This window comes from Solanum stenotomum, chromosome 2 (genome assembly GCF_019186545.1).
Source record: "Solanum stenotomum isolate F172 chromosome 2, ASM1918654v1, whole genome shotgun sequence".
NCBI lineage: Eukaryota > Viridiplantae > Streptophyta > Magnoliopsida > Solanales > Solanaceae > Solanum > Solanum stenotomum.
The window spans coordinates 9,979,783-9,999,767 of NC_064283.1; the positions used below are offsets into that span (position 1 = coordinate 9,979,783).

At 33.7% G+C, this 19,985-nt stretch overlaps 2 protein-coding genes across 2 annotated transcripts; both read left to right on the plus strand.

The window, feature by feature from the left end:
* The first annotated feature begins 1,883 nt into the window (after window positions 1-1,883).
* On the plus strand, window positions 1,884-5,435 carry LOC125855317 (MA3 DOMAIN-CONTAINING TRANSLATION REGULATORY FACTOR 2). The gene is made up of 3 exons (XM_049535030.1): window positions 1,884-2,225; window positions 3,298-3,392; window positions 3,600-5,435. Exons 1-3 carry the CDS (start codon window positions 1,973-1,975, stop codon window positions 5,433-5,435), a joined length of 2,184 nt encoding a protein of 727 aa, XP_049390987.1. The 5' UTR covers window positions 1,884-1,972.
* A 3,032-nt stretch (window positions 5,436-8,467) lies between these two features.
* LOC125855522 (uncharacterized) lies at window positions 8,468-16,424 on the plus strand. Its single transcript, XM_049535252.1, has 2 exons — window positions 8,468-8,954; window positions 16,069-16,424. Exons 1-2 carry the CDS (start codon window positions 8,592-8,594, stop codon window positions 16,276-16,278), a joined length of 573 nt encoding a protein of 190 aa, XP_049391209.1. The 5' UTR covers window positions 8,468-8,591; the 3' UTR covers window positions 16,279-16,424.
* Window positions 16,425-19,985: the final 3,561 nt, after the last annotated feature.

Below are 19,985 nucleotides of genomic sequence, written 5' to 3' on the forward strand. Positions count from 1 at the left end.
GTTATATGTAATTAGTGTTAGTTGAAAGTTATATACAAAGATTATGATTAGTTTTTCTAATATTTGTTTGTAATTATTAATAATAAAGTTAATTATTTAATCTTTCTTAAATTATTGATTTTATATAAGATTTTGTTAATTTTAGTTTTATTTTGTTTAAATCTTCAATTGAATCAAGGAATTGTAACACTAACATTATTATTGTATAAGTTAGGTAAGCATTTGGAAAAGAATCAATTGCTTATATAATTGAGTATATCCATTAAAAGTACATTATCATCTAATACTTGTACGAATTTTCTTAACACTTTTTATTTAATAATTTTTAGAAATAAGTCTTAAGCCATTGATATAAAATTAGTAACTTTATTAAGTGTGTACAAATGACTAGGAAAAAAATAGTACAAAGCTAACACTATAAGAGGGTTGATTGAAGTTGGAGTGAATAAGCTGAAGGAAGTTAGGAAGTAAACAATTTCCTAAAAAATAACACAATATTTGTAGTTCAAAATTTTGAAAAGTGAAAAGGATTGGATTCTTACGTTGTCCCTGTAAAATCATAAACTCAAAGAGTTTTTTCTTAATTCAAACTCAACATCTCTTTCTTTGAATTCTCACTTTGACAAGTGTCAACGATTCAAGTTCATAAAACATATTATTCATTTTGCATGTAGACAACAGCCTGCACAAATTTGTCTTTCGGGTTGTGCTACAATATCGAGCTCCAAAGCATGCATACCATGTGGATTTGAGTAATGCATTATAACTTCTCACTTTCCTTTTTTATTTTCATGTGAGATTCGCTTAAGATGTCATGTGTACCTCATCTTCAGAAGCTTGTCAGCCTAAAAGTATGTCGGTCTTTCTAGACTCACTCTCATTAGTCTGTCTTCCATCAGAAACGTCACACAAATATTGTATTGGAGTTCAAACTCATGGACAAAATCATTGAGTTCTCTTATCTATACATTAAACTACTAACTTAAGAATTCTCCTCGAGTTCTTAGCCGTAGAACCATGAAATCGAGGAAAGAGTCATTAAAGTCAAATTTTATAAACAATTCATGGAGTTAACTTTTTATAAATTCAAAACTCCAAGAACAATTCATGTGGTTTAAACTTTTCAAGTATTTGAATTTATATATATTTTGTTCAACTTATAATAAAGTGCTTAAATGTTAAATACTTTTGAAAATGTTATATTCCTCGTCACTGTTCGAGAAGTGGTTATTTACCATTTTATTAGTTTTACTTGCCCCTCAATTGGGTCATAGACGTTCAATATTAAATGATTAAACCGAATAAAAAATAAAAAAAAACTTTATGATAATGTTTTTTCTGTTATAATGACAGTTAGTAGACCATAAATTCCCGTTTCAAAAGGCGCAACCTTAGTAATCTCTGTCTATTTCCGCTCCATTAAGTGTTTATCAGATCTCCTTAATTTGTTGTCTAACTGTTCCCATAATGACTATTTCTAAGCGAAACACACAATTATTCTAATCAAAAAGTTGAAATAGTAGATTAATTAGTACTTCAAGAATTTGAGCTTATTTTGTCTATTGCATATCTATTTTGTTGCAGTTTCAGGTACATTTACTATTTTGTACGAAAAATAATTTTGATCTTATATATAACGTCCTGGAGTGAAATAGTCAATTTATCGTACTCCAACTTGTAACACTATGTTTAAATTATCGATCAATTTGTATCAATCTCAAGGTTGATCGATCTCCTTTTTATAGGATCTTTGAAGCACTAATTATAATCCAGAGGAACATTGCATAACTTTCTGCTGATTGGAGTTGATTTAGCAGAAAGACAGATATATATTCCTGGCTCGTTATCAGACAATCACTTATTCACAAACTACGTGTGGAATATAAGTTTCATGATATGAAATTTTCGATATCCTACTTACAGGATTAGTAGTTCACAATATTTCTGTTGTGATATTTCGTTGTTTTTGAAGATGGATTTTACAGCAGGAAAGTTATCAAATGAACATAAAGAACAACTTCGATGTGCTTCAGAAAGTGCAGATCCATTAACAGTATCTGCATTACAGATATCTCCAAAATCACCGCGCTCTCCAAAATCCCCAAAATCTCCTAAGTCTCCAAGGTCTCCCGGTGATCGTCACAGCAAACATGGCTCAGATAGGGGAAGTCCACTTAAACATAAAAAAAGCTCACATTCTCCGCGAGATGGTCGTCCAAAGAAAGGTAAGCTGATAATTTCACAATTGCTTATTACATGCTTGATAATTTTCCTGTGACAGGATTATTTAGATCATCGCGTACTATGGTAGACAAATGTTACCTTTTGAAAGGTGTGAATAAAAAATGAATGCGATTAAACTATGGTAGTCAAATGTTAGGTTTTGAAAGGTATGAATAGAAAATGAAGAATTGTGATTTTTTCAAAGGGTTGTAGCATTTCCGATAAGGCATGATAAGGACATGTTCACACTACTCTTTGTTATCTATAAATAGAGGTTTCCTCTTATCTTATTTTTAAAAAGAACAAAATATCTAAACTTCTTCTTCTGCACAACTAAATCTAGTATTATAGTGTACTTTGCTTCCATTGAATGATTCGCTGACAACATTGTTTTTGGTACCAATATACTGGTGGGTAAAAACGTTCTATCCTGTGAGGATATATTCCTTTAACCTCGGATACTTGAGGGGAATAATTTCCTTAAGTACAAACTGTACATTCATTGGGCTCGATTTATTCTTGTCAATATTGTTTATGTTTTTGTTACAGATTCTGTTTTCTTTACTAGTTTTAATTTCTGATTTTGAAAACGTGCTTTAAACTTTGTTGCTTATTATTTCTGCAAAGTTGGAAATCCAATCTGACTTCTAAAACGGAAGTGAGCACAGGTGAGAGGACCCCACTTTCCCGCATCCCTCTCCCCACGAGCAGAACACCAGAGATGCACAGCACGTGGACCTTGTCTAACGAACGGCGTTCTAAGTATTTTACTAATACAGATTGTGGATAACAGACAAACAAGTAACATTGGATTAAGTTGTACTTCTCGTAATGGACTTTTATTTAAAACCTTGTACTCCAGTAAATATTAGATTCTGAACGCATAATTTCAAAAGTACAATGAGCTTAGTCATAGGAACATAAAGATTGAACACGTCCCGCTGTTGATTTTCTTATATAACTCTCTTGCTGCTTCTTTGTCATGTCACTGAAACTGCACATGTGAAGATTTTTACTTGTGATATTTTGATCTATTTTCAACCATCTCTTCGCATAATATTTATGATTATACAGGTGGTTGTGGAGGAAAAGGCACTTGGGGCGGATTAATGGATACCGATGATGTCCATGCTATTGATCCCAATGATCCAAACTACACTAGTAGTGAGGTATTTTAGCTATCATTTTTCAATTTTCCATGAAGGAAGATGAGCCTTGACGTAACTGATAAAGTTGTTGTCATGTGACCAGGAGGTCACAGATTTGAACTGTAGAAACAGCCTCCTGCAGAAATGTAGGGTAAGGTTGCGTACAATAGACCCTTGTGGTTCAAGCTTAGTGACACATCAAATTGAGTTAGGCCTTCTTTTTTCCAGGATACGGAGAGAACAAGTACGAAAGACATGGTTGCAGCATTTGAGGAATACAAAAAGAAGGCTATAATATTAGTCGAAGAGTATTTTCAGAATGATGATATAACATCCACAGCAAATGAATTAAGAGAACTTGGGATGTCTTGTTATGACTTCTACTTTATTAAAAAGTTAGTATCAATGGCTATGGATAGGCATGATAAAGAAAAAGAAATGGCAGCTGTTTTATTATCTGCTCTTTATGCTGAAGTTATCAAACCACAACAAGTCTACAAAGGTTTTAGTAAACTCTTGGAATCTGCTGATGATTTCATTGTAGACATACCAGATGCAATCGACATTCTCGCGTTGTTCATTGCAAGAGCAGTAGTTGATGATATACTTCCTCCTGCATTTTTAGCAAAAGCAAATTCTTCTCTACCTAAAGATTCAAAGGGAATTGAGGTTATAAAAAGAGCTGAAAAGAGTTACCTTTCAGCTCCTTTACATGCTGAAATCATCGAGCGTCGATGGGGTGGAAGTAAGAATAAGACAGTTGAAGATGTGAAGGATAAGATCAACAACTTGCTTATTGAGTATGTTGTAAGTGGAGAGAAGAATGAGGCGTGTAGATGCATTAACGATTTGAATATGCGTTTTTTCCATCATGAAATTGTTAAGAGGGCTATTATCATGGCAATGGAAAAGCAACAAGCCGAAAGTCGCCTTTTGGACTTACTAAAGAAGACTACAGAAGAAGGCTTAATAAATTCAAGTCAATTATCAAAAGGGTTCAATAGGATTATTGACAATATCGACGACTTGTCACTTGATATACCAAATGCAAGGATGATTTTTCAGTCAATAATTTCTAAGGGAGCATCAGAGGGTTGGCTGTGTATTTCATCTTTGAAGTCGTTATCGACACAACTAGAAAAACAAGAAATTGATGAAAAACTAGTGAAGGAATTCAAACTGAAAGCTCAATCCATGATCAAAGAGTACTTTTTGTCAGGTGATATTGAAGAAGTAAGTAGGATTCTAGAGTCGGAGAACAGTTCGTGTTTGGCAGAACTAAACGCCATATTCGTTAAGAAGTTAATCACTTTAGCAATGGACAGGAAAAACAGAGAGAAAGAAATGGCTTCTGTTCTGTTATCATCTGTTTGTTTTCCAGCAGATGATGTGGTAAATGGCTTTGTAATGCTAATAGAAGCAGCAGATGATACAGCTTTAGACATTCCAATTGTCGTTGAGGACTTAGCGATGTTTTTGTCTAGAGCAGAAGTAGATGAAGTTTTAACTCCACAACACATGGAAGAGATTGGGAGTCAATTTTTCGAACCGAATTCAATAGGTAACAAAGTTGTACTAATGGCAAAATCTTTGCTAAAAGGTAGATTATCTGGTGAGAGAATACTAAGGTGTTGGGGTGGTGGTGGAAGTAGTACAAACGGATGGGCGATTGAAGATGTTAAGGATAAAATACGAAAATTATTAGAGGAATTTGAATCTGGAGGAGATGCAAAAGAAGCATATAGATGCATAAAGGACTTAGGTATGCCATTTTTTCATCATGAAGTTGTGAAGAAATCATTGGTGATTATAATTGAGAAGAAAAGTGAGAGGTTATGGGGTTTTCTCAAAGAATGTTTTAGTATGGGACTTATTACTATGTATCAAATGACAAAAGGTTTTGCTAGAGTTGCAGAATCACTTGATGATTTGGCTTTAGATGTACCAGATGCTGAAAAACAATTTAAAGTTTATGTTGAAAGAGCAGAGGTTGAAGGATGGTTAGATTCCACTTTTAGTTTCAACAGACTTGGACATAATTCCATGGAAAATGGATTTTGTTGAATCATATTTCTAAGGTACATTCTACTCTTCTTTTAGTTACTTGAGCATGTACTTTTCATGTTGCTCTTACTCTTAAAAAATGCAACAACATTCGTGTCAAACTCTCCGAAAAAAATTGCACTATATTTGGAGGATCTAACACGCCCTTATCGACATTTATGAAGAGTGCAAGGATTTGATATGCACTCATCACTACACCAAAAATGATCTTTAATGGCAATTAACCACAATAGCTTAATTACCTCTAAATGTGTCTTTTTAGAAACAATTACTAGTGACAATTGCATTTTAGCACTATTAGTAAATGTCTTTAAGGCCAATAGGACATTGAATCCAATGACAATTGACTAATGTCGGTAAAGGTTTTAACACTCTTTGTTAATGTGCATATTCAGTGGCGGAGCCACATACACTGAAGGGGTGTCGATTGACACCCCTTCGTTGAAAATTACACTGTGTATCCAGATATGATTTTTTTTCGATGTGTATATATATTACATGTTGACACTCCTTGGCTTCTATGCAATTTTGTTTTTTTTTTATATTTTGACACCCCTTGATCAAAATTCTGGCTCCGCCACTGTGCATATTTATTACCGTTAAAAACTGTTTTTGTTGTAGTGCGTCCATATATTAAACTTCAAGTGGTTCATATATTTCACTAACTCAAATTTTAGGTTTGTGCTCTCTTTTTTCTTTCCAGGACCATATAGTGTGTAGCAACATCATCCAAATTGTTGTAGCAAAATGGATTTCTTTACATGGACAATAGAGAGATTATAAAGGAGGAGGCCACCATGAGTATGTTCTAAATTGAGGAATTGCAGAGATGAAAGCCCACAAAAAGTGCTCAGCAGAAGAGATCAACTTGCATCATCTTTATATAATTATATTATATATATATACATGTCCATGTCCATTTTTGTTCTACTCAGACTCCACTGAATATGTTGTTGTTGTCATCGATTTTTGTGTTGAGACTAATAAATTGTTTCGTAGTGATTGAATTGTTACATGTACTATTGAATCTTATAGTATAACATTTTACCCTTTTTGTTACCGTTATATTGAGCCAAATATACTGTCTTTTTTCCTTCTTGTATTCCAATGAGAAAAGCTAGATAAAGATCAACTATTTGAATTAGCAAAAGTCATTTTTTGCTTCATCATGTGAAGAGGTGATGCGTAGATGCTCAAGTGAGGAGATGCAGGAGGTTGGATATAGAGGGTACGAGGAGAGGTACGTAGAGGTAGGGCGAAAAAGTATTGGAAATATGTGATTAGACCGGACATGATGCAGTTTCACATTACCAAGGACATGACATTAGATAGGAGGGTGTGGAGGTCGTATATTAGGGTAAAATATTAGTAGGTATAGAATATTATCTTTATTTTTGAGGGGTTTTCTTTAGTGTTTTGCCTTTTTATTCCACCATCTTGTTGTTGACTATATTTAGGTTTTCTTCACTGTCGTTTTCCCTTTTTCATTATTCTTATATGTTATACTCGAGCCGAGGATTCTCCGTAAACAATCTACCATAAGTCCCTACATGCCCTCTCTTCTTTTTTTTTAAAATTTAAACGTACGAATATAAACAAACTTAAATAGATTAAAATAAGTTTATTTTTGGGAAAATGCATAAGTACCCCCAACCTATGCCCGAAATCTCAGAGACTCACTTATACTATACCAAGGTCCTATTACCCTCCGAACTTACTTTATAAATAATTTTCTACCCCTTTTTGGCTTACATGGTACTATCTTCTGGGCCTAGCGCGTGTTGACATTTTTTTCAAGCTATTTGGTTGATCGTGCCACGTAGGCCAAAAAGGGGTAGAAAATTATTTATAAAATAAGTTCGAGGATAATAGGACCTTAGTATAGTATAAGCGTGTCTCTGAGATTTCAGGCATAGGTTGGGGGTACTTATGCATTTTCCCTTTATTTTTTATTAGCCATATATTATTATTTTTTGTGTACTTGACCCTTGAGGCACCACACGTGGAAATAGTTATAAAGAATTATACCATTCTTATCCCACACACATTTTTCACGTATAAATTATTTATCCAACCTTTCATATAAATGCTCACTTTTATTTTTGAAGAAATTAAAAATAAAAGGAAAATTCTTCTTGCCACTAGTAAATTTATTTCATATAGATGCTTGATTTTATTTTTGAAGAATAACAATGAACAACATCCATGAGCTTAAAACATCATAGTTTAAAATAATATATTATATCTTCAACTTTAGACAAGACGATAACTCATGTTGAAATAGGAGTTGAAGGAGATTTAATTCGGTCTGAACCTTTAGGAACATGTTTCGTTATGTCACATTTGTACAATTTATTTATATTTGATAGATGTTGTTTGAAAACCGAAGTTGTAGGAGATTAAACTGGATATGAACCTTTAGGAACACGTCTCTTGATATCAAGCTCGCACAACTTCTCTATATTTGATGGATGATTTTTGAAAACTAGAGTTGGGGGAGATTTAATTGGATCTAAACCTTTAGGAACACGTCTCTTGATATCAAACTCGTACAACTTCTTTATATTTGATGGATGATTTTTGAAAACTTGAATTGAAAGAGATTTAATTAGATCTGAACCTTTAGGAACACGTCTTTTGATGTCAAACTCATACAATTTCTTTATATTTGATGGATGTTGTTTGAAAATCGGAGTTTGGGGAGATATATCAATATCGAGATGCAATGTATCGAAACGTTGAGTGATATATCCAAATCCCTTAAATTACAAGGATTTTTGTAATTTAATATGTATATGATGTAGTTAGCTCTTAATACTATTAAATTTGTATAATCTTTACATTTTATTGCCACGTATTAAACTCCAAAAAAATTTTATTTTTTCTTTCTCATGGTATGAATTTGTATTAAATCTCGACTAAATCAAATCGCATGCTGTAAGGACCCTTTAGAGAGTGACCTCCCAATATAATTTTTTTTCTAACCGGAACTCAAATCCGAAATGTGCAACAATATGTTGGTTCAAAAAAGCTTTTAAATTGACGCCTCCACCCCCCCCCCCCCCCCCCCCCCCCCCCNGCCTCCTCTCCCCTCCGCCGAATTCTCTCCCTTTTTTCCTCTCTGTCATCGCCGGCCACTTAACGACGATCTCAATCATGGGAGAGATCGAAGAAGCATCCACCAGCGCCGACGAGATGTCTCCACTGTTACCGAACCCGAAAACCGACCCGATTCCGTCAACCCGGACTAAGTCTGTTAAGACCAAGGTCCCGGAGATCAAGGTCCATCTGTATAAGCAAGGGAAGGGTCCGATCGACGAATTCACGTCGTCCTTAGGTGGATGGGAACAAGACCAGCTAGAGGTTAGTGATATTCTAGACAAATACGGGCTTAAATCGGTCTATGCATTCAAACCGGAGACGGGCCGAGGTGTCCCTATCAGATTCAATCCCCGTAACGGCCGATCGATTCTAACCTATAGAGATGGATCCGAGATCCATATTGATGGAGAACCTAAGGTACAATCATCTCACACAATTCACAATTAAGTATATGGCCTGTTATAATTTGTGCTCCTTATCTGTTGTCCCATAATTTGTTTCTTTTGGACTTTATTGCACTATTGTTTGAGTTAGATGTGATGAAATTCAGCTATATTTTTTAGCAGTGGTGTCAGGGACAGCTTGCCCGCACCTGGTTCTTGCTGCCTCCCACCAATATAGGTATTGGGTAACTCTATCCATCAAGTCTTCCATAGATGGGAAGAAATCACATAGTAGTATTTTTTGACCTCCTGGTTCTCATTCCACGACTACTGGTCACATCCTTGATGCTACAATTCAGATAGATTTCTTATTCACTTAGTAATAGTTTTGTTAGCGTGATAGTTATATAGGAATATAGGATTATAATCCATATTTTGTCATGCAATAAATATTTAATAAGCAGTCGTTATATAGTCAATAATCTGTACTGATTGTTCTATGATTTCTGAATTTTGATATTGCATGAATTGTTGTGTAGGGATTGCCTAGATTAAGTGCATTTTGTGTTTTGTTAATACACATATAACTATCCCTTACTTTATCATAGATAAAATGATAGATAGATTTTCACATAACTCATGCAGGTATTATTAATACGGGAGTTAAATATTGAAAACCATAACATTGCAATAGTTATGCTGAGCTCTATACCAAAATTTGAATTTTTTCTATACCAAAATTTGAATTTTTTTATTAATGTCCCGGTGATTAAATTAGTATTGCAGCAGTTTATGTTGCAAAACAAATGTAAAATTAGTCAGAATTTTATGCTGGTATCGTTTTTTTGCTTATGCAGCCTACCAAACCATACGTGTTCCTTTAACTCTCTGTGAACTAGGATAGAGTTTGGACAACTTTGAAGATATATGAATTAGGAAAATTTGTCTATTTTGAGACATATGGTAATATTGCATGAACGACACTGAGAGGATGAAATTTGGAAAAACATGATGTACTTTTGGGCAAATTGACATTTGGGATTGACACTAAAGATTGTACCATCAATTTTCTTGGTGATTTAAGTTTGGAGACAAATATAGTGCTTGGATATGATAGATCTTGAGTCTCTCGGAGGAAGTGGATTTGGCAGTAGGTGTAGGAGTTGCCTGTATTTTGCACTTTATTTTTTCCAACAGGTGAATTTTGGAAAAGAGTTATTAGTTGAGACTGAAACTTAAATTAATGGTGTGATGGTACTCCTGTGAAGTTTTGCTTACTCTATTACAGCCTGGCTGTGAGTGGTGAAGCTTTTATTTTTTGTCATCTTCACCTGTTTTTGAAAAATGGCTTGTCATGTTCATCTTACTTAAACAAGACCAACCTAGAGCTTATTTGAGAAGTGTTGAGATTGGATGGTTATCCACTTTATACAGTGGAATGTCATAAGGATGGTTATCCCTTTCAAGAATGCGGTGAAGTGTCCTTTAAGAAATGTCACAAGGTATGAGTCAGGCTTGATTGTTCGAGCTTGAGAAAGAGTCTCTGACTTGTATGCCTCTAGTGTGAGGCTTTGATATGTCTTGAAGGTCTTTTCCTTTTTAATGGATAAAGTTGATGTTTAGAGGGGAAATTAACCACTAAGGAAATTGATATACCTTTTAAGGTTTACCAAGTAAGAAAGAACGGAACGGATGATGCAATGTTTCCAATTATACGAGCTGTATGTTCCTTATAAAAAAAAGAAAATTATATGTGACAGCTTTGTGATGTCTTACCTGTGTTAATGGAAAAATAGTTGTTTAATACTCACCTGTTTTCAATGGAAAAAGAATGATGAAGGCAGGAAATTAGCAACAACAACTGCGCCGCAGTCCCAAACAAGTTGTGGGATATTAACAGCCTGGGGAAATGCATTTTCTCTCTAGGTTTAGCAGACAAAACATATGGATCAATTAGACTTCAAATTCCCACACCTTCTGATTTATGTTCATATGCAGTCTACTTTGTATTTCTTTTAGAATGCTCAATAGTTATTCATTGATTAGTCGTTTGAATGGATAAGTTTATATTTTCAAGGTCTCATCTAGTTCTTTTTATCTTTTAAAGAGCTCTTCCTCAGGCAATTTCCATTTTTTTCCTAGTGAGCTTTTTGTGATCAGAGCCTTCACAATTAGGGCTGGGCATTAGGTCGGTTCGGTTCGGTTTTTCGGTTTTCAGTTTGACAAAATGTGAAACCAAACCAAACTGAAATAAATTCGGTTTGGTTCGGTTATTATAATTTCAGTTTGGTTTCGATTTAACCAAATTTAATTAACAGTGGTCTGTGGACTTTTTAGTACTTGTTGTCTAACCAAATTTATTTCAGACATGTAGGCTTTAGTACTTGTTTTCTACACAGCCACAAGACAATACTTACTTTTAAACAGGAAGACAAGACAGAGATCTCAAACAAAGAGCAGTCTCTAAGAGGAGCCCCACTACTTGGTCATGCACCCTGTGTCTGTCTCACTGTCTGTGCTATTTTGGAGCACAAATTGTTCCACTGTGAAACATAAAGTGACAAGTTACTAATCAACATACCAGGCTGCCTTTAGCACCGACGTAATCCCATATTTTCATGCTTAAAGAATAAGAACCTTGGTGCAACTAACTAATGCATAAACGTATTGAGAAACCTCATTGATAATTCTTGTCCAAGCAGTCCAGCAAGCAGCAACATTAACAAACTAGTCAAGAATAAGAATAAAAAGACTATCAAGAGTCAAGACAACAACACTAGAGAATTCAACAAACTTGTGCCCAGCCCTAAAATAGAGTTAGTTACAAACTAAAGTCCAGCTGCAGTAGGCAGCATTGCAATTTGCAGCAACCAAAAGATTTAGAAAACCAACAAAACATTGTTGCAATCTCCAGTGCAATAGCTCCCAAGTTCCAAGTTCCAAGTTCCAACAGATAGCAACCAAGAAAATACAAACCATTGATGTGCCTGCGAGAAAATAAAACTCTTTAGACAAATGATCTACATTTCATAATAAAATATATAAAATTATCAAGCAAGTTATGTAAATAAGTTCTTTACTTACCCGTTACCACGCATCACTAGTTGATAGTTGAACTTACAAGTTGCAACTATATATCAATAATACTAGATTCAGTCCCACTACAAGCAAAATCTAAAAAAATATGAAAGAATTTGTTAGTTGTTAAGAAACACAAGTAAGAAAATTATTTTCAATATAATCAATACAAATACCAAATTCTTACCAAATTCAAGTTGTTCAAGGTACTCTAAATCTTCCCCAATATTGATTGGAAAAGGCTCACTTCTAAGCCAATCTTGAACACAAATAAGAGATTGCACAAGTTTAGGAGTTAATGAACTCCTAAAGGGATCAAGAACACGACCTCCTGTGCTGAATGCACATTCTGATGCGACACTTGAAATGGGAATGGCTAACACATCACGAACCATCTCCGCGAGAATAGGAAATCTCGGCTCATTAACTTTCCACCACATTAATATATCAAAGTCATCACTATCTGGCTCAATATCTTCAGCAAGATATCTTTCCAATTCTGATTTACTACCTGAACTTCCACTAACTTCTTTATGCTTCTCAAATTGTTGTTTCGTTCTCATTCTTCCTCTATTTACAAAGTTGCCACAACCAGATATACTTGATATACTTGATGAATTGTCAGATGAAGTGGGTGAAGATGGTACATGTAAAGAGCTTTTTGAGGATTTCTTAACATAATATTCAAACAATTTGGTCATGTATTTTTCCACTTCTGAACATAGCTTGTCCCCAATTTCTTTTTCAAACATATCCACAATTGCAAATGGAACATAATCAAGCTTGTTACGGGGATCCAATATGGATGAAATAAAGATCATCTTTTTCATTTTATGTGGTTCACCTTAATACTTTTTGAACTTCTCATTCATACTTTCTGCCATTTCTTTCAAATTACCATCTTCATTTTCCATCATCTCTTTCAAAATAAGATTAAGTTCAGCAATTTCAACAAAGTGTGTATTGCTAGTGACATAATTAGAACCAGAGACCTTCAAAGTAAGTACATAAAAAGTTTCAAGAAATTTCACCATTGACCTCTCATTTTCCCAGTCAACACTTGTAAGAATATCTACACTAGTTCCATCTTCAACACTAGTTTCATCTTTATCTTCAGAAGAATCAGAACCAAAGGTACGAAGATGATTCAAGTATCCAATATCATAAAAACTATATCTTTCAAATGCAAGCTCAAAATGTTGTGCTATATCAAGCATCGAATATGTAGAGTTCCACCTAGTAGGAACATCTAAACATAATGATTTCTTACAAGTTATCAATTGAGATTCACAACATTCTTTAACCTTTCTAAGTCTTGCGGGAGATTGTTTAATGTATTTCACGGCTTGTCTCACTAGCTTGACAGACTTACCAATTTCCTTCAACCCATCTTGCACAATAAGATTAAGGATATGTGCCATACACCTCACATGAAGATGGTCACCATTCATAATGTTAGTTCCCCAGTTACTCAATTGTTTAGACATTTCTTTCACAGTAACATCATTAGAACTAGCATTATCAACTGTAATAGTAAACACATTATCCAAACCCCATTCAAGCAAACAATTAGTAATGCAAGCCGCCATATCCACGCCCTTATGACTAGAAATAGGACAAAAAATTATTATTCTTTTATGCAAAGTCCAATTTCTATCTATAAAGTGGGCTGTCAGGCACATGTAGTTGATTTTTTGTATAGAGGTCCAAGTATTTGTCGTAAGACAAACTCTTGGATGTGCTTCTTTGAAAACCTTCTTCAAAAGTTGTCTTTCTTCAAGGTATAGTTCATAACAATCTCTCGTCACGGTTCTACGAGAAGGAATATGAAATTGTGGCACTGTAACTCTCATGAAGTTTTTAAAACCCTCTTTCTCAACAAAACTAAACGGTAGCTCGTCAACGATTATCATTTTGGTTAAAGCTCTCCTACTTTGTGCTTGGTCAAATTTTCAAGTGCTAATCACCCCTTCCTTTGCTCCCGTTGAAGATGGTAGAAAATTAATTAGATTTTGGCCTTTATCTACGGTGTCACGGGGAAATTTAGGACATGTTCTCATATGAGTATTCATTGACGACGTACCATTACTTGATGTAGAAGCTACATAAGGTTTTGCACAATACTTGCATTTGGCTTTACTAGCTCCACTTTCATTGGTGAACTTGTCAAAATGCTACCAACAAGTAACTCTAGGTTCCATGGCTTTTCTTTTCTTTGAAGTATCAACATCAACTTCAACCTCATTCGGAGATGAGGTGTTAGGTATGCTCTCATTTGAAGCTCCACTTTCACTTACCCTACTTCCATTTTGTGTCATCCATAAAAAAGTGAAACAAACAAGAACAATCAGAATTCAGAAGTACATTACAGTTCACAAATCACACAAATTATCACATAGTTGCATAGTTGCATTCAATGATTAAAAAAACAATAGAGTATTTACAATTTACAACAATAGAATTCACAAGTACATGTACCAACACATCCCAATTCCTATTTTAACTAACTATGCTAACCGACTCACTTATCAGTCCCTAACTAACAGACACTTGAACAGAATAGACAGAAGCAGATGTTCCATGGTAGAGGATCAGAAATACTTCCATGATCCGTCCCTAACTCATCTCGTATTTGAAATTGAATATAACATATATAAAGATTTCTACATGAAGTTAAGACTTAAGACACGATATACAAACATATCCAGTGAGCACTGACCTTCGACTTTCGAGTTGCAAGCAGTGCACTGAGTAGTTGTGGGCTGCGCCTACGACTATCCGACTTGCGAGCACTCAACAGTCAACGAGGAGCCAGGAGCAACGAACGACGATGAGAGTTGAGAGACGATCTGCGACGGACGAGAGTTGAAAGACGAGAGTTGAGAGATGAGAGATGAGTCGACTGACGACTACTAGTCTACGACTTCCGAGTGACGAGAGTTGAGAGATGAGAGTTGCGGCGTATGCGGTAGGACTAGTAGTCGTCAGTTGAGAGATGAGAGACGACAACTGAATCTGATGTTAGGACTTAGGAGTTAGGACTTAGGGTAATCAATTTAGGGATTTTCGAATTTTGATTGGAATTGGGTTGGGCATGGGCTGAGAATTTTAATTAAGGTTGTGTGCTATCAGCTATAATTGGGCCTGCTGGGAATGGGGTAAAGAATATATACATATAATTTTGGTTTTTTGTTAACCGAATTTTTAAAGCTAAAAACCGAAAACCGAACCGAAAAAACTGAAATATTGAAAATCAAAACCGAAACCGACCGAAATAACCAAAAAACCGAAACCGAAATTAAAAAAAAATTGGTTCAGTCGGTTTTTTCAGTTTTAACCATATTATGCCCAGCCCTATTCACAATACTTAATTTTGACATCAGAACTGAAACTGAGTATCTCTGGAAAGCAAGCTGAAACTGCCTAGTTGAGGAAGGTTAATGTGCTGAGTTTTGTAGTTTGGCATTTCAATGTCGAAAATTGGAATGCCAAAATAGTCGTGCTCTTTGTGTCAAATTGATCGTTCTGTAAACATGAGTAGAAACATGATCTGCAGTTACCCAGTTATATCTTGAATTGTTTGCAAGAGGTTTTCTTGAAATACACTTTGAACCTTGTTGAACACTTCCCTGAAACTGTTGAAAGGTTATCACATTATGTTCCTGCTGGTTCTCCTGAGCGCTTTCATTTGAAAACAAAAATTGGCAAACAGGGAGAGCTTATTTTAAGATAAATAAATTCTTCTATGAATCCTATCAGGGAAAAAAATCTTTTTTATATTAATATCCATGTTAAGATAAATAAGGTCCACATTGGCAGGCCCTAACAATGAGAGCATGAAAGGACACTGAAGGGAACTGCTCATGGTTAACTGAGATAATATTGTCCTTTCTATATAAGCAAGTTGCATTTCTTAGTCCAAGAAAGCTGAACTAGATGTGAAAATGTCATAAAATGACTTTACCAAGGCATTCTTGTCACTAAAATGACCATACTTCACATGGTTCTTCACAAAATAGGTTGTTATATGCATAGATATGATTCTAATAGTTTGTCGTCTTTGTTTATAGGACTCGTTGATCCAACCTATTACCAGGATATTGGTTGGTGTTGCAGTGATCACCATATTGATAGTAATGGTGATGAAAGAATCTCCAGAATGGGCCAAAAAGTTGAACATCACTGGTGTTAATATCCCACCATGGGTCTTGGCTGCTGCGGTTATTCTGTTCACACGCATAAGGAAGAGGACTAAGGATTTCTTTGGAAAACGCCCATGATGAACTGGTGCTTAACCACAGGCAACTGAATTTTCTCAAAAATTTTGCATGTTTTGTTTGTGCTTTATACTATAGTTTTTGGATTCACATGTTATATATAAGCTAATCTAATCTTATAATCCAGTCGTGTGCATGCCTTTCCTCCTTTTATTTCTTGGAGATTTTTTTGTTATCACCGTGAATGGTCTGGCAATGACTGGATTCTAGATTGCTTTCTTGATGATGTTATACTATGAAACACGCATTCTCATTGTTGAGAATATCAGTAAATAATAAAAGTGTGCTCTCTCTAATAGCTTAAACTTTTAGATCAGATAGTCACACACTTCAACATGGTATCAACAGAGGTCCTGAGATCGAATCTCACCACCACCCAAAATTATAAAAGAATTTTCACGTGCTTGGCCCATGAGTGAGATGTATGAAAATAACACCTTGTCTCAAGCATGGGAAGATTTCTGGTCCGGGAACTCATTGAAGTTTGAAGAGTTGCATCTCTTTAGAAAAGATAAAAGAAGTTGTAATGTTAGGAACTTCTTGTCTTCTAAGGGTACGTTCTTTTGAGACAGCCAAACAAAAATGTTTTTCCCATCTCTCTATTGAGATACAATAAATACCTAAGGTGATATTTATTTTAAGACGGAAAGAGTATAAAATTCTTGAGAAGAGCAATATGTAACTCAAGTAGAGGGAGCGTATAAATTGTTTTTGCTTTGAGCCGAGAGTCTATCAGAAACAATTGTTTTATCTCACCATGAGGTAAAAGTAAAATTTGTGCACACTCTACCCTTTCCAAAATCCGACTAATATGTTGATGTTGTTGTAAAGTAGAGGATATCATTTGTGAACTTTCCTTTACAGAATCTTGAAAAAATGTTTTGTAAACACCTTTAATGTTTTCTTAATTACGTAAACACAAACACACCATGTTTTAAAACAAATGAAAAGGCTAAAATATCACTTATTTTGAAACGGAAATAATAATACTCTGTTAAAATCTTCCTCAAATTGTATATGCCCTAAGTAGGGGTGTACACAACCGAGTTGGTTCGGGTTTTTCAAATATCAAACCAAATCATTTATGTAAAAAAATTAAATTTATAAATCAAATCAAACTAATAAAATTCGGATTTTTTCGGGTTTTTCAACATCTGGTTGGTTTGAATTTTTCAAATACCAAACCAAACCATTGTGTCGAATTTTTAAATTATAAATCAAACAAAACTAATAAACCTCGGGTTTTTTCAGATTTTTTAATTTTTTCGGTAAAGTTTGCATACAAACATATAATTAACATGTGCTCCAAATATTTCTTTAGTCCAACCAAAATACAATTATCTAAGGTGTTTCTTAAAAAAATAACACAAAATATGAGATGAGTACTGATGACACAAAAATATTCAATAAAAAATAATAATGAAATCATCATATAAAATAAATATTGTAAAGTCATAATGAAAAAATGATCATAATTTAAAAGTACTAAATCATTCTAAAATAAGTTTAATAAGTATTAGTTACATTACTAATTATTTAAGGAAAATTAAAATTAGATTATGTATTTTAATTGTCTAATCCAATGTAAAATTAAAGAACAAATATTCAATATTATTGTCATTCTTAGTGTTAAATTGATTTTCTTTTTGCATTAGTATTAATTTGATTTTGATTTAAGTTTTATTATAGTTATCAACATCTATGAACTATAATCTTTATTGGACCATTTCGAATTCTAAGTTTTAAACTTGAAATAATATATTAAAAGATAAAACTATGAAATAGTATAACAAATATTTTAAAATTATATCAAAGTAAATATTTTTATGTATAAAATAAAATTTTAAAATTACATATATAATGTCGGGTTGGTTTGGTCTCGGATTGGTTTTTTTTAGTTAAAACCAAACCAACTCAAATATAGTCGGGTTTTTTTTTCCAATACCACACCAAGTCAAACTAAACCACCAGTCGGTTTTTTTTTTCTAATTTAACTCAATTTACGATTTGGTTCAATTTTCAATTCGATTTTGTATACCCTAGCCCCAAGTATTCTATTTTGACTCACAATCTCAAAGTTTGACTAGTCTGCTGATTGAATTTCTTGTTGAATTTGTATCGCCAACACTGTGGATGTGTGTCCGTATGATGGAAAATATATTTTAGGAGAAAAAGTGAGTTATTTTCTTATCTTTTTGTGCTTGATAAGCAAAGAAAAAAATAAATTGCTCTAAATGCATTCGTATATAATTAAACAAATACTATTTTTAAGGGTGGAGATGGTGGGTCGTGGGGATGTGGGGATGTGGGGCTATGTGGGTGGGGGTTAAAGGTTAGGTGTATTTGGTACGGAGAGAGTTTTTGGCCAAAAACATCCCTATACTATCCTCAAAACCTAATGTACATCCTTAAAGTATTCATGTAAACAAATAACATCCTTAAAGTTTCACAAAATTGACAGGTTTCATTCTTCTGTTACTAACAGCTTAAAATCTAACAGAAAACTCATGTAATTTCACAATCACATAATCAAAAAGGAAAAAAAAAAAAACTCAAAGTGAAAGAAATATAGCATGGCAGAAAGTTATTCGCATGTATAGCTGTTTGTTTATTTTTCAAATCATCATATAATTAATTTGATATTCATGATGTCTCACAAAAAAATATTATTTTGTTTTATATTTAAAAATATTCTTTTTCCAATTTCTTTTTGACTTTAGATATTTATTACATTGGAACTAAATGTAATTATCACATATCCTTCTCAGAAAATATAATTATCACATATTCAAGAACCCAACATAAAAATTTCCAACGAAATAATATTGAATCAAATTTCAGAAAAATGAATCAAACGGAATGAATTTTGATTTGGTTTTAATTTTTTCAAATTGAAAAAATTGAACCAAAATTTTCAAAATCGAACAAAACGAATGTCCACCAAAAAATCACTACAAAAATTATCAATTTCACGGTATCTAATTAATCTAAATTTCGTTTTTTTAAATTGCATGAAACTTTTATGATTTATTTCAATAGATGATAGCACATTTTATTAAAAATCTGAATTTTGTTTAGTAAGTGGAATCCTCTTCATCTTTGGGTNAATTCTAAGTTTTAAACTTGAAATAATATATTAAAAGATAAAAACTATGAAATAGTATAACAAATATTTTAAAATTATATCAAAGTAAATATTTTTATGTATAAAATAAAATTTTAAAATTACATATATAATGTCGGGTTGGTTTGGTCTCGGGTTGGTTTTTTTTAGTTAAAACCAAACCAACCCAAATATAGTCGGTTTTTTTTTTCCAATACCAAACCAAGTCAAACCAAACCACCAGTCGGTTTTTTTTTTCCGATTTGACTCAATTTGTGATTTGGTTCAATTTTCGATTCGATTTTGTACACCCCTAGCCCAAGTATTCTATTTTGACCCACAATCTCAAAGTTTGACTAGTCTGCTGATTGAATTTCTTGTTGAATTTGTATCGCCAACAGTCCAACACTGTGGATGTGTGTCCGCATGATGGAAAATATATTTTAGGAGAAAAAGTGAGTTATTTTCTTATCTTTTTGTGTTTGATAAGCAGAGAAAAAAAAAAAATTCTCTAAATGCATTTGTATATAATTAAACAAATACTATTTTTAAGGGTGGAGATGGTGGGTCGTGGGGAAGTTAAAGGTATAGTACAAGGATGTTTTTG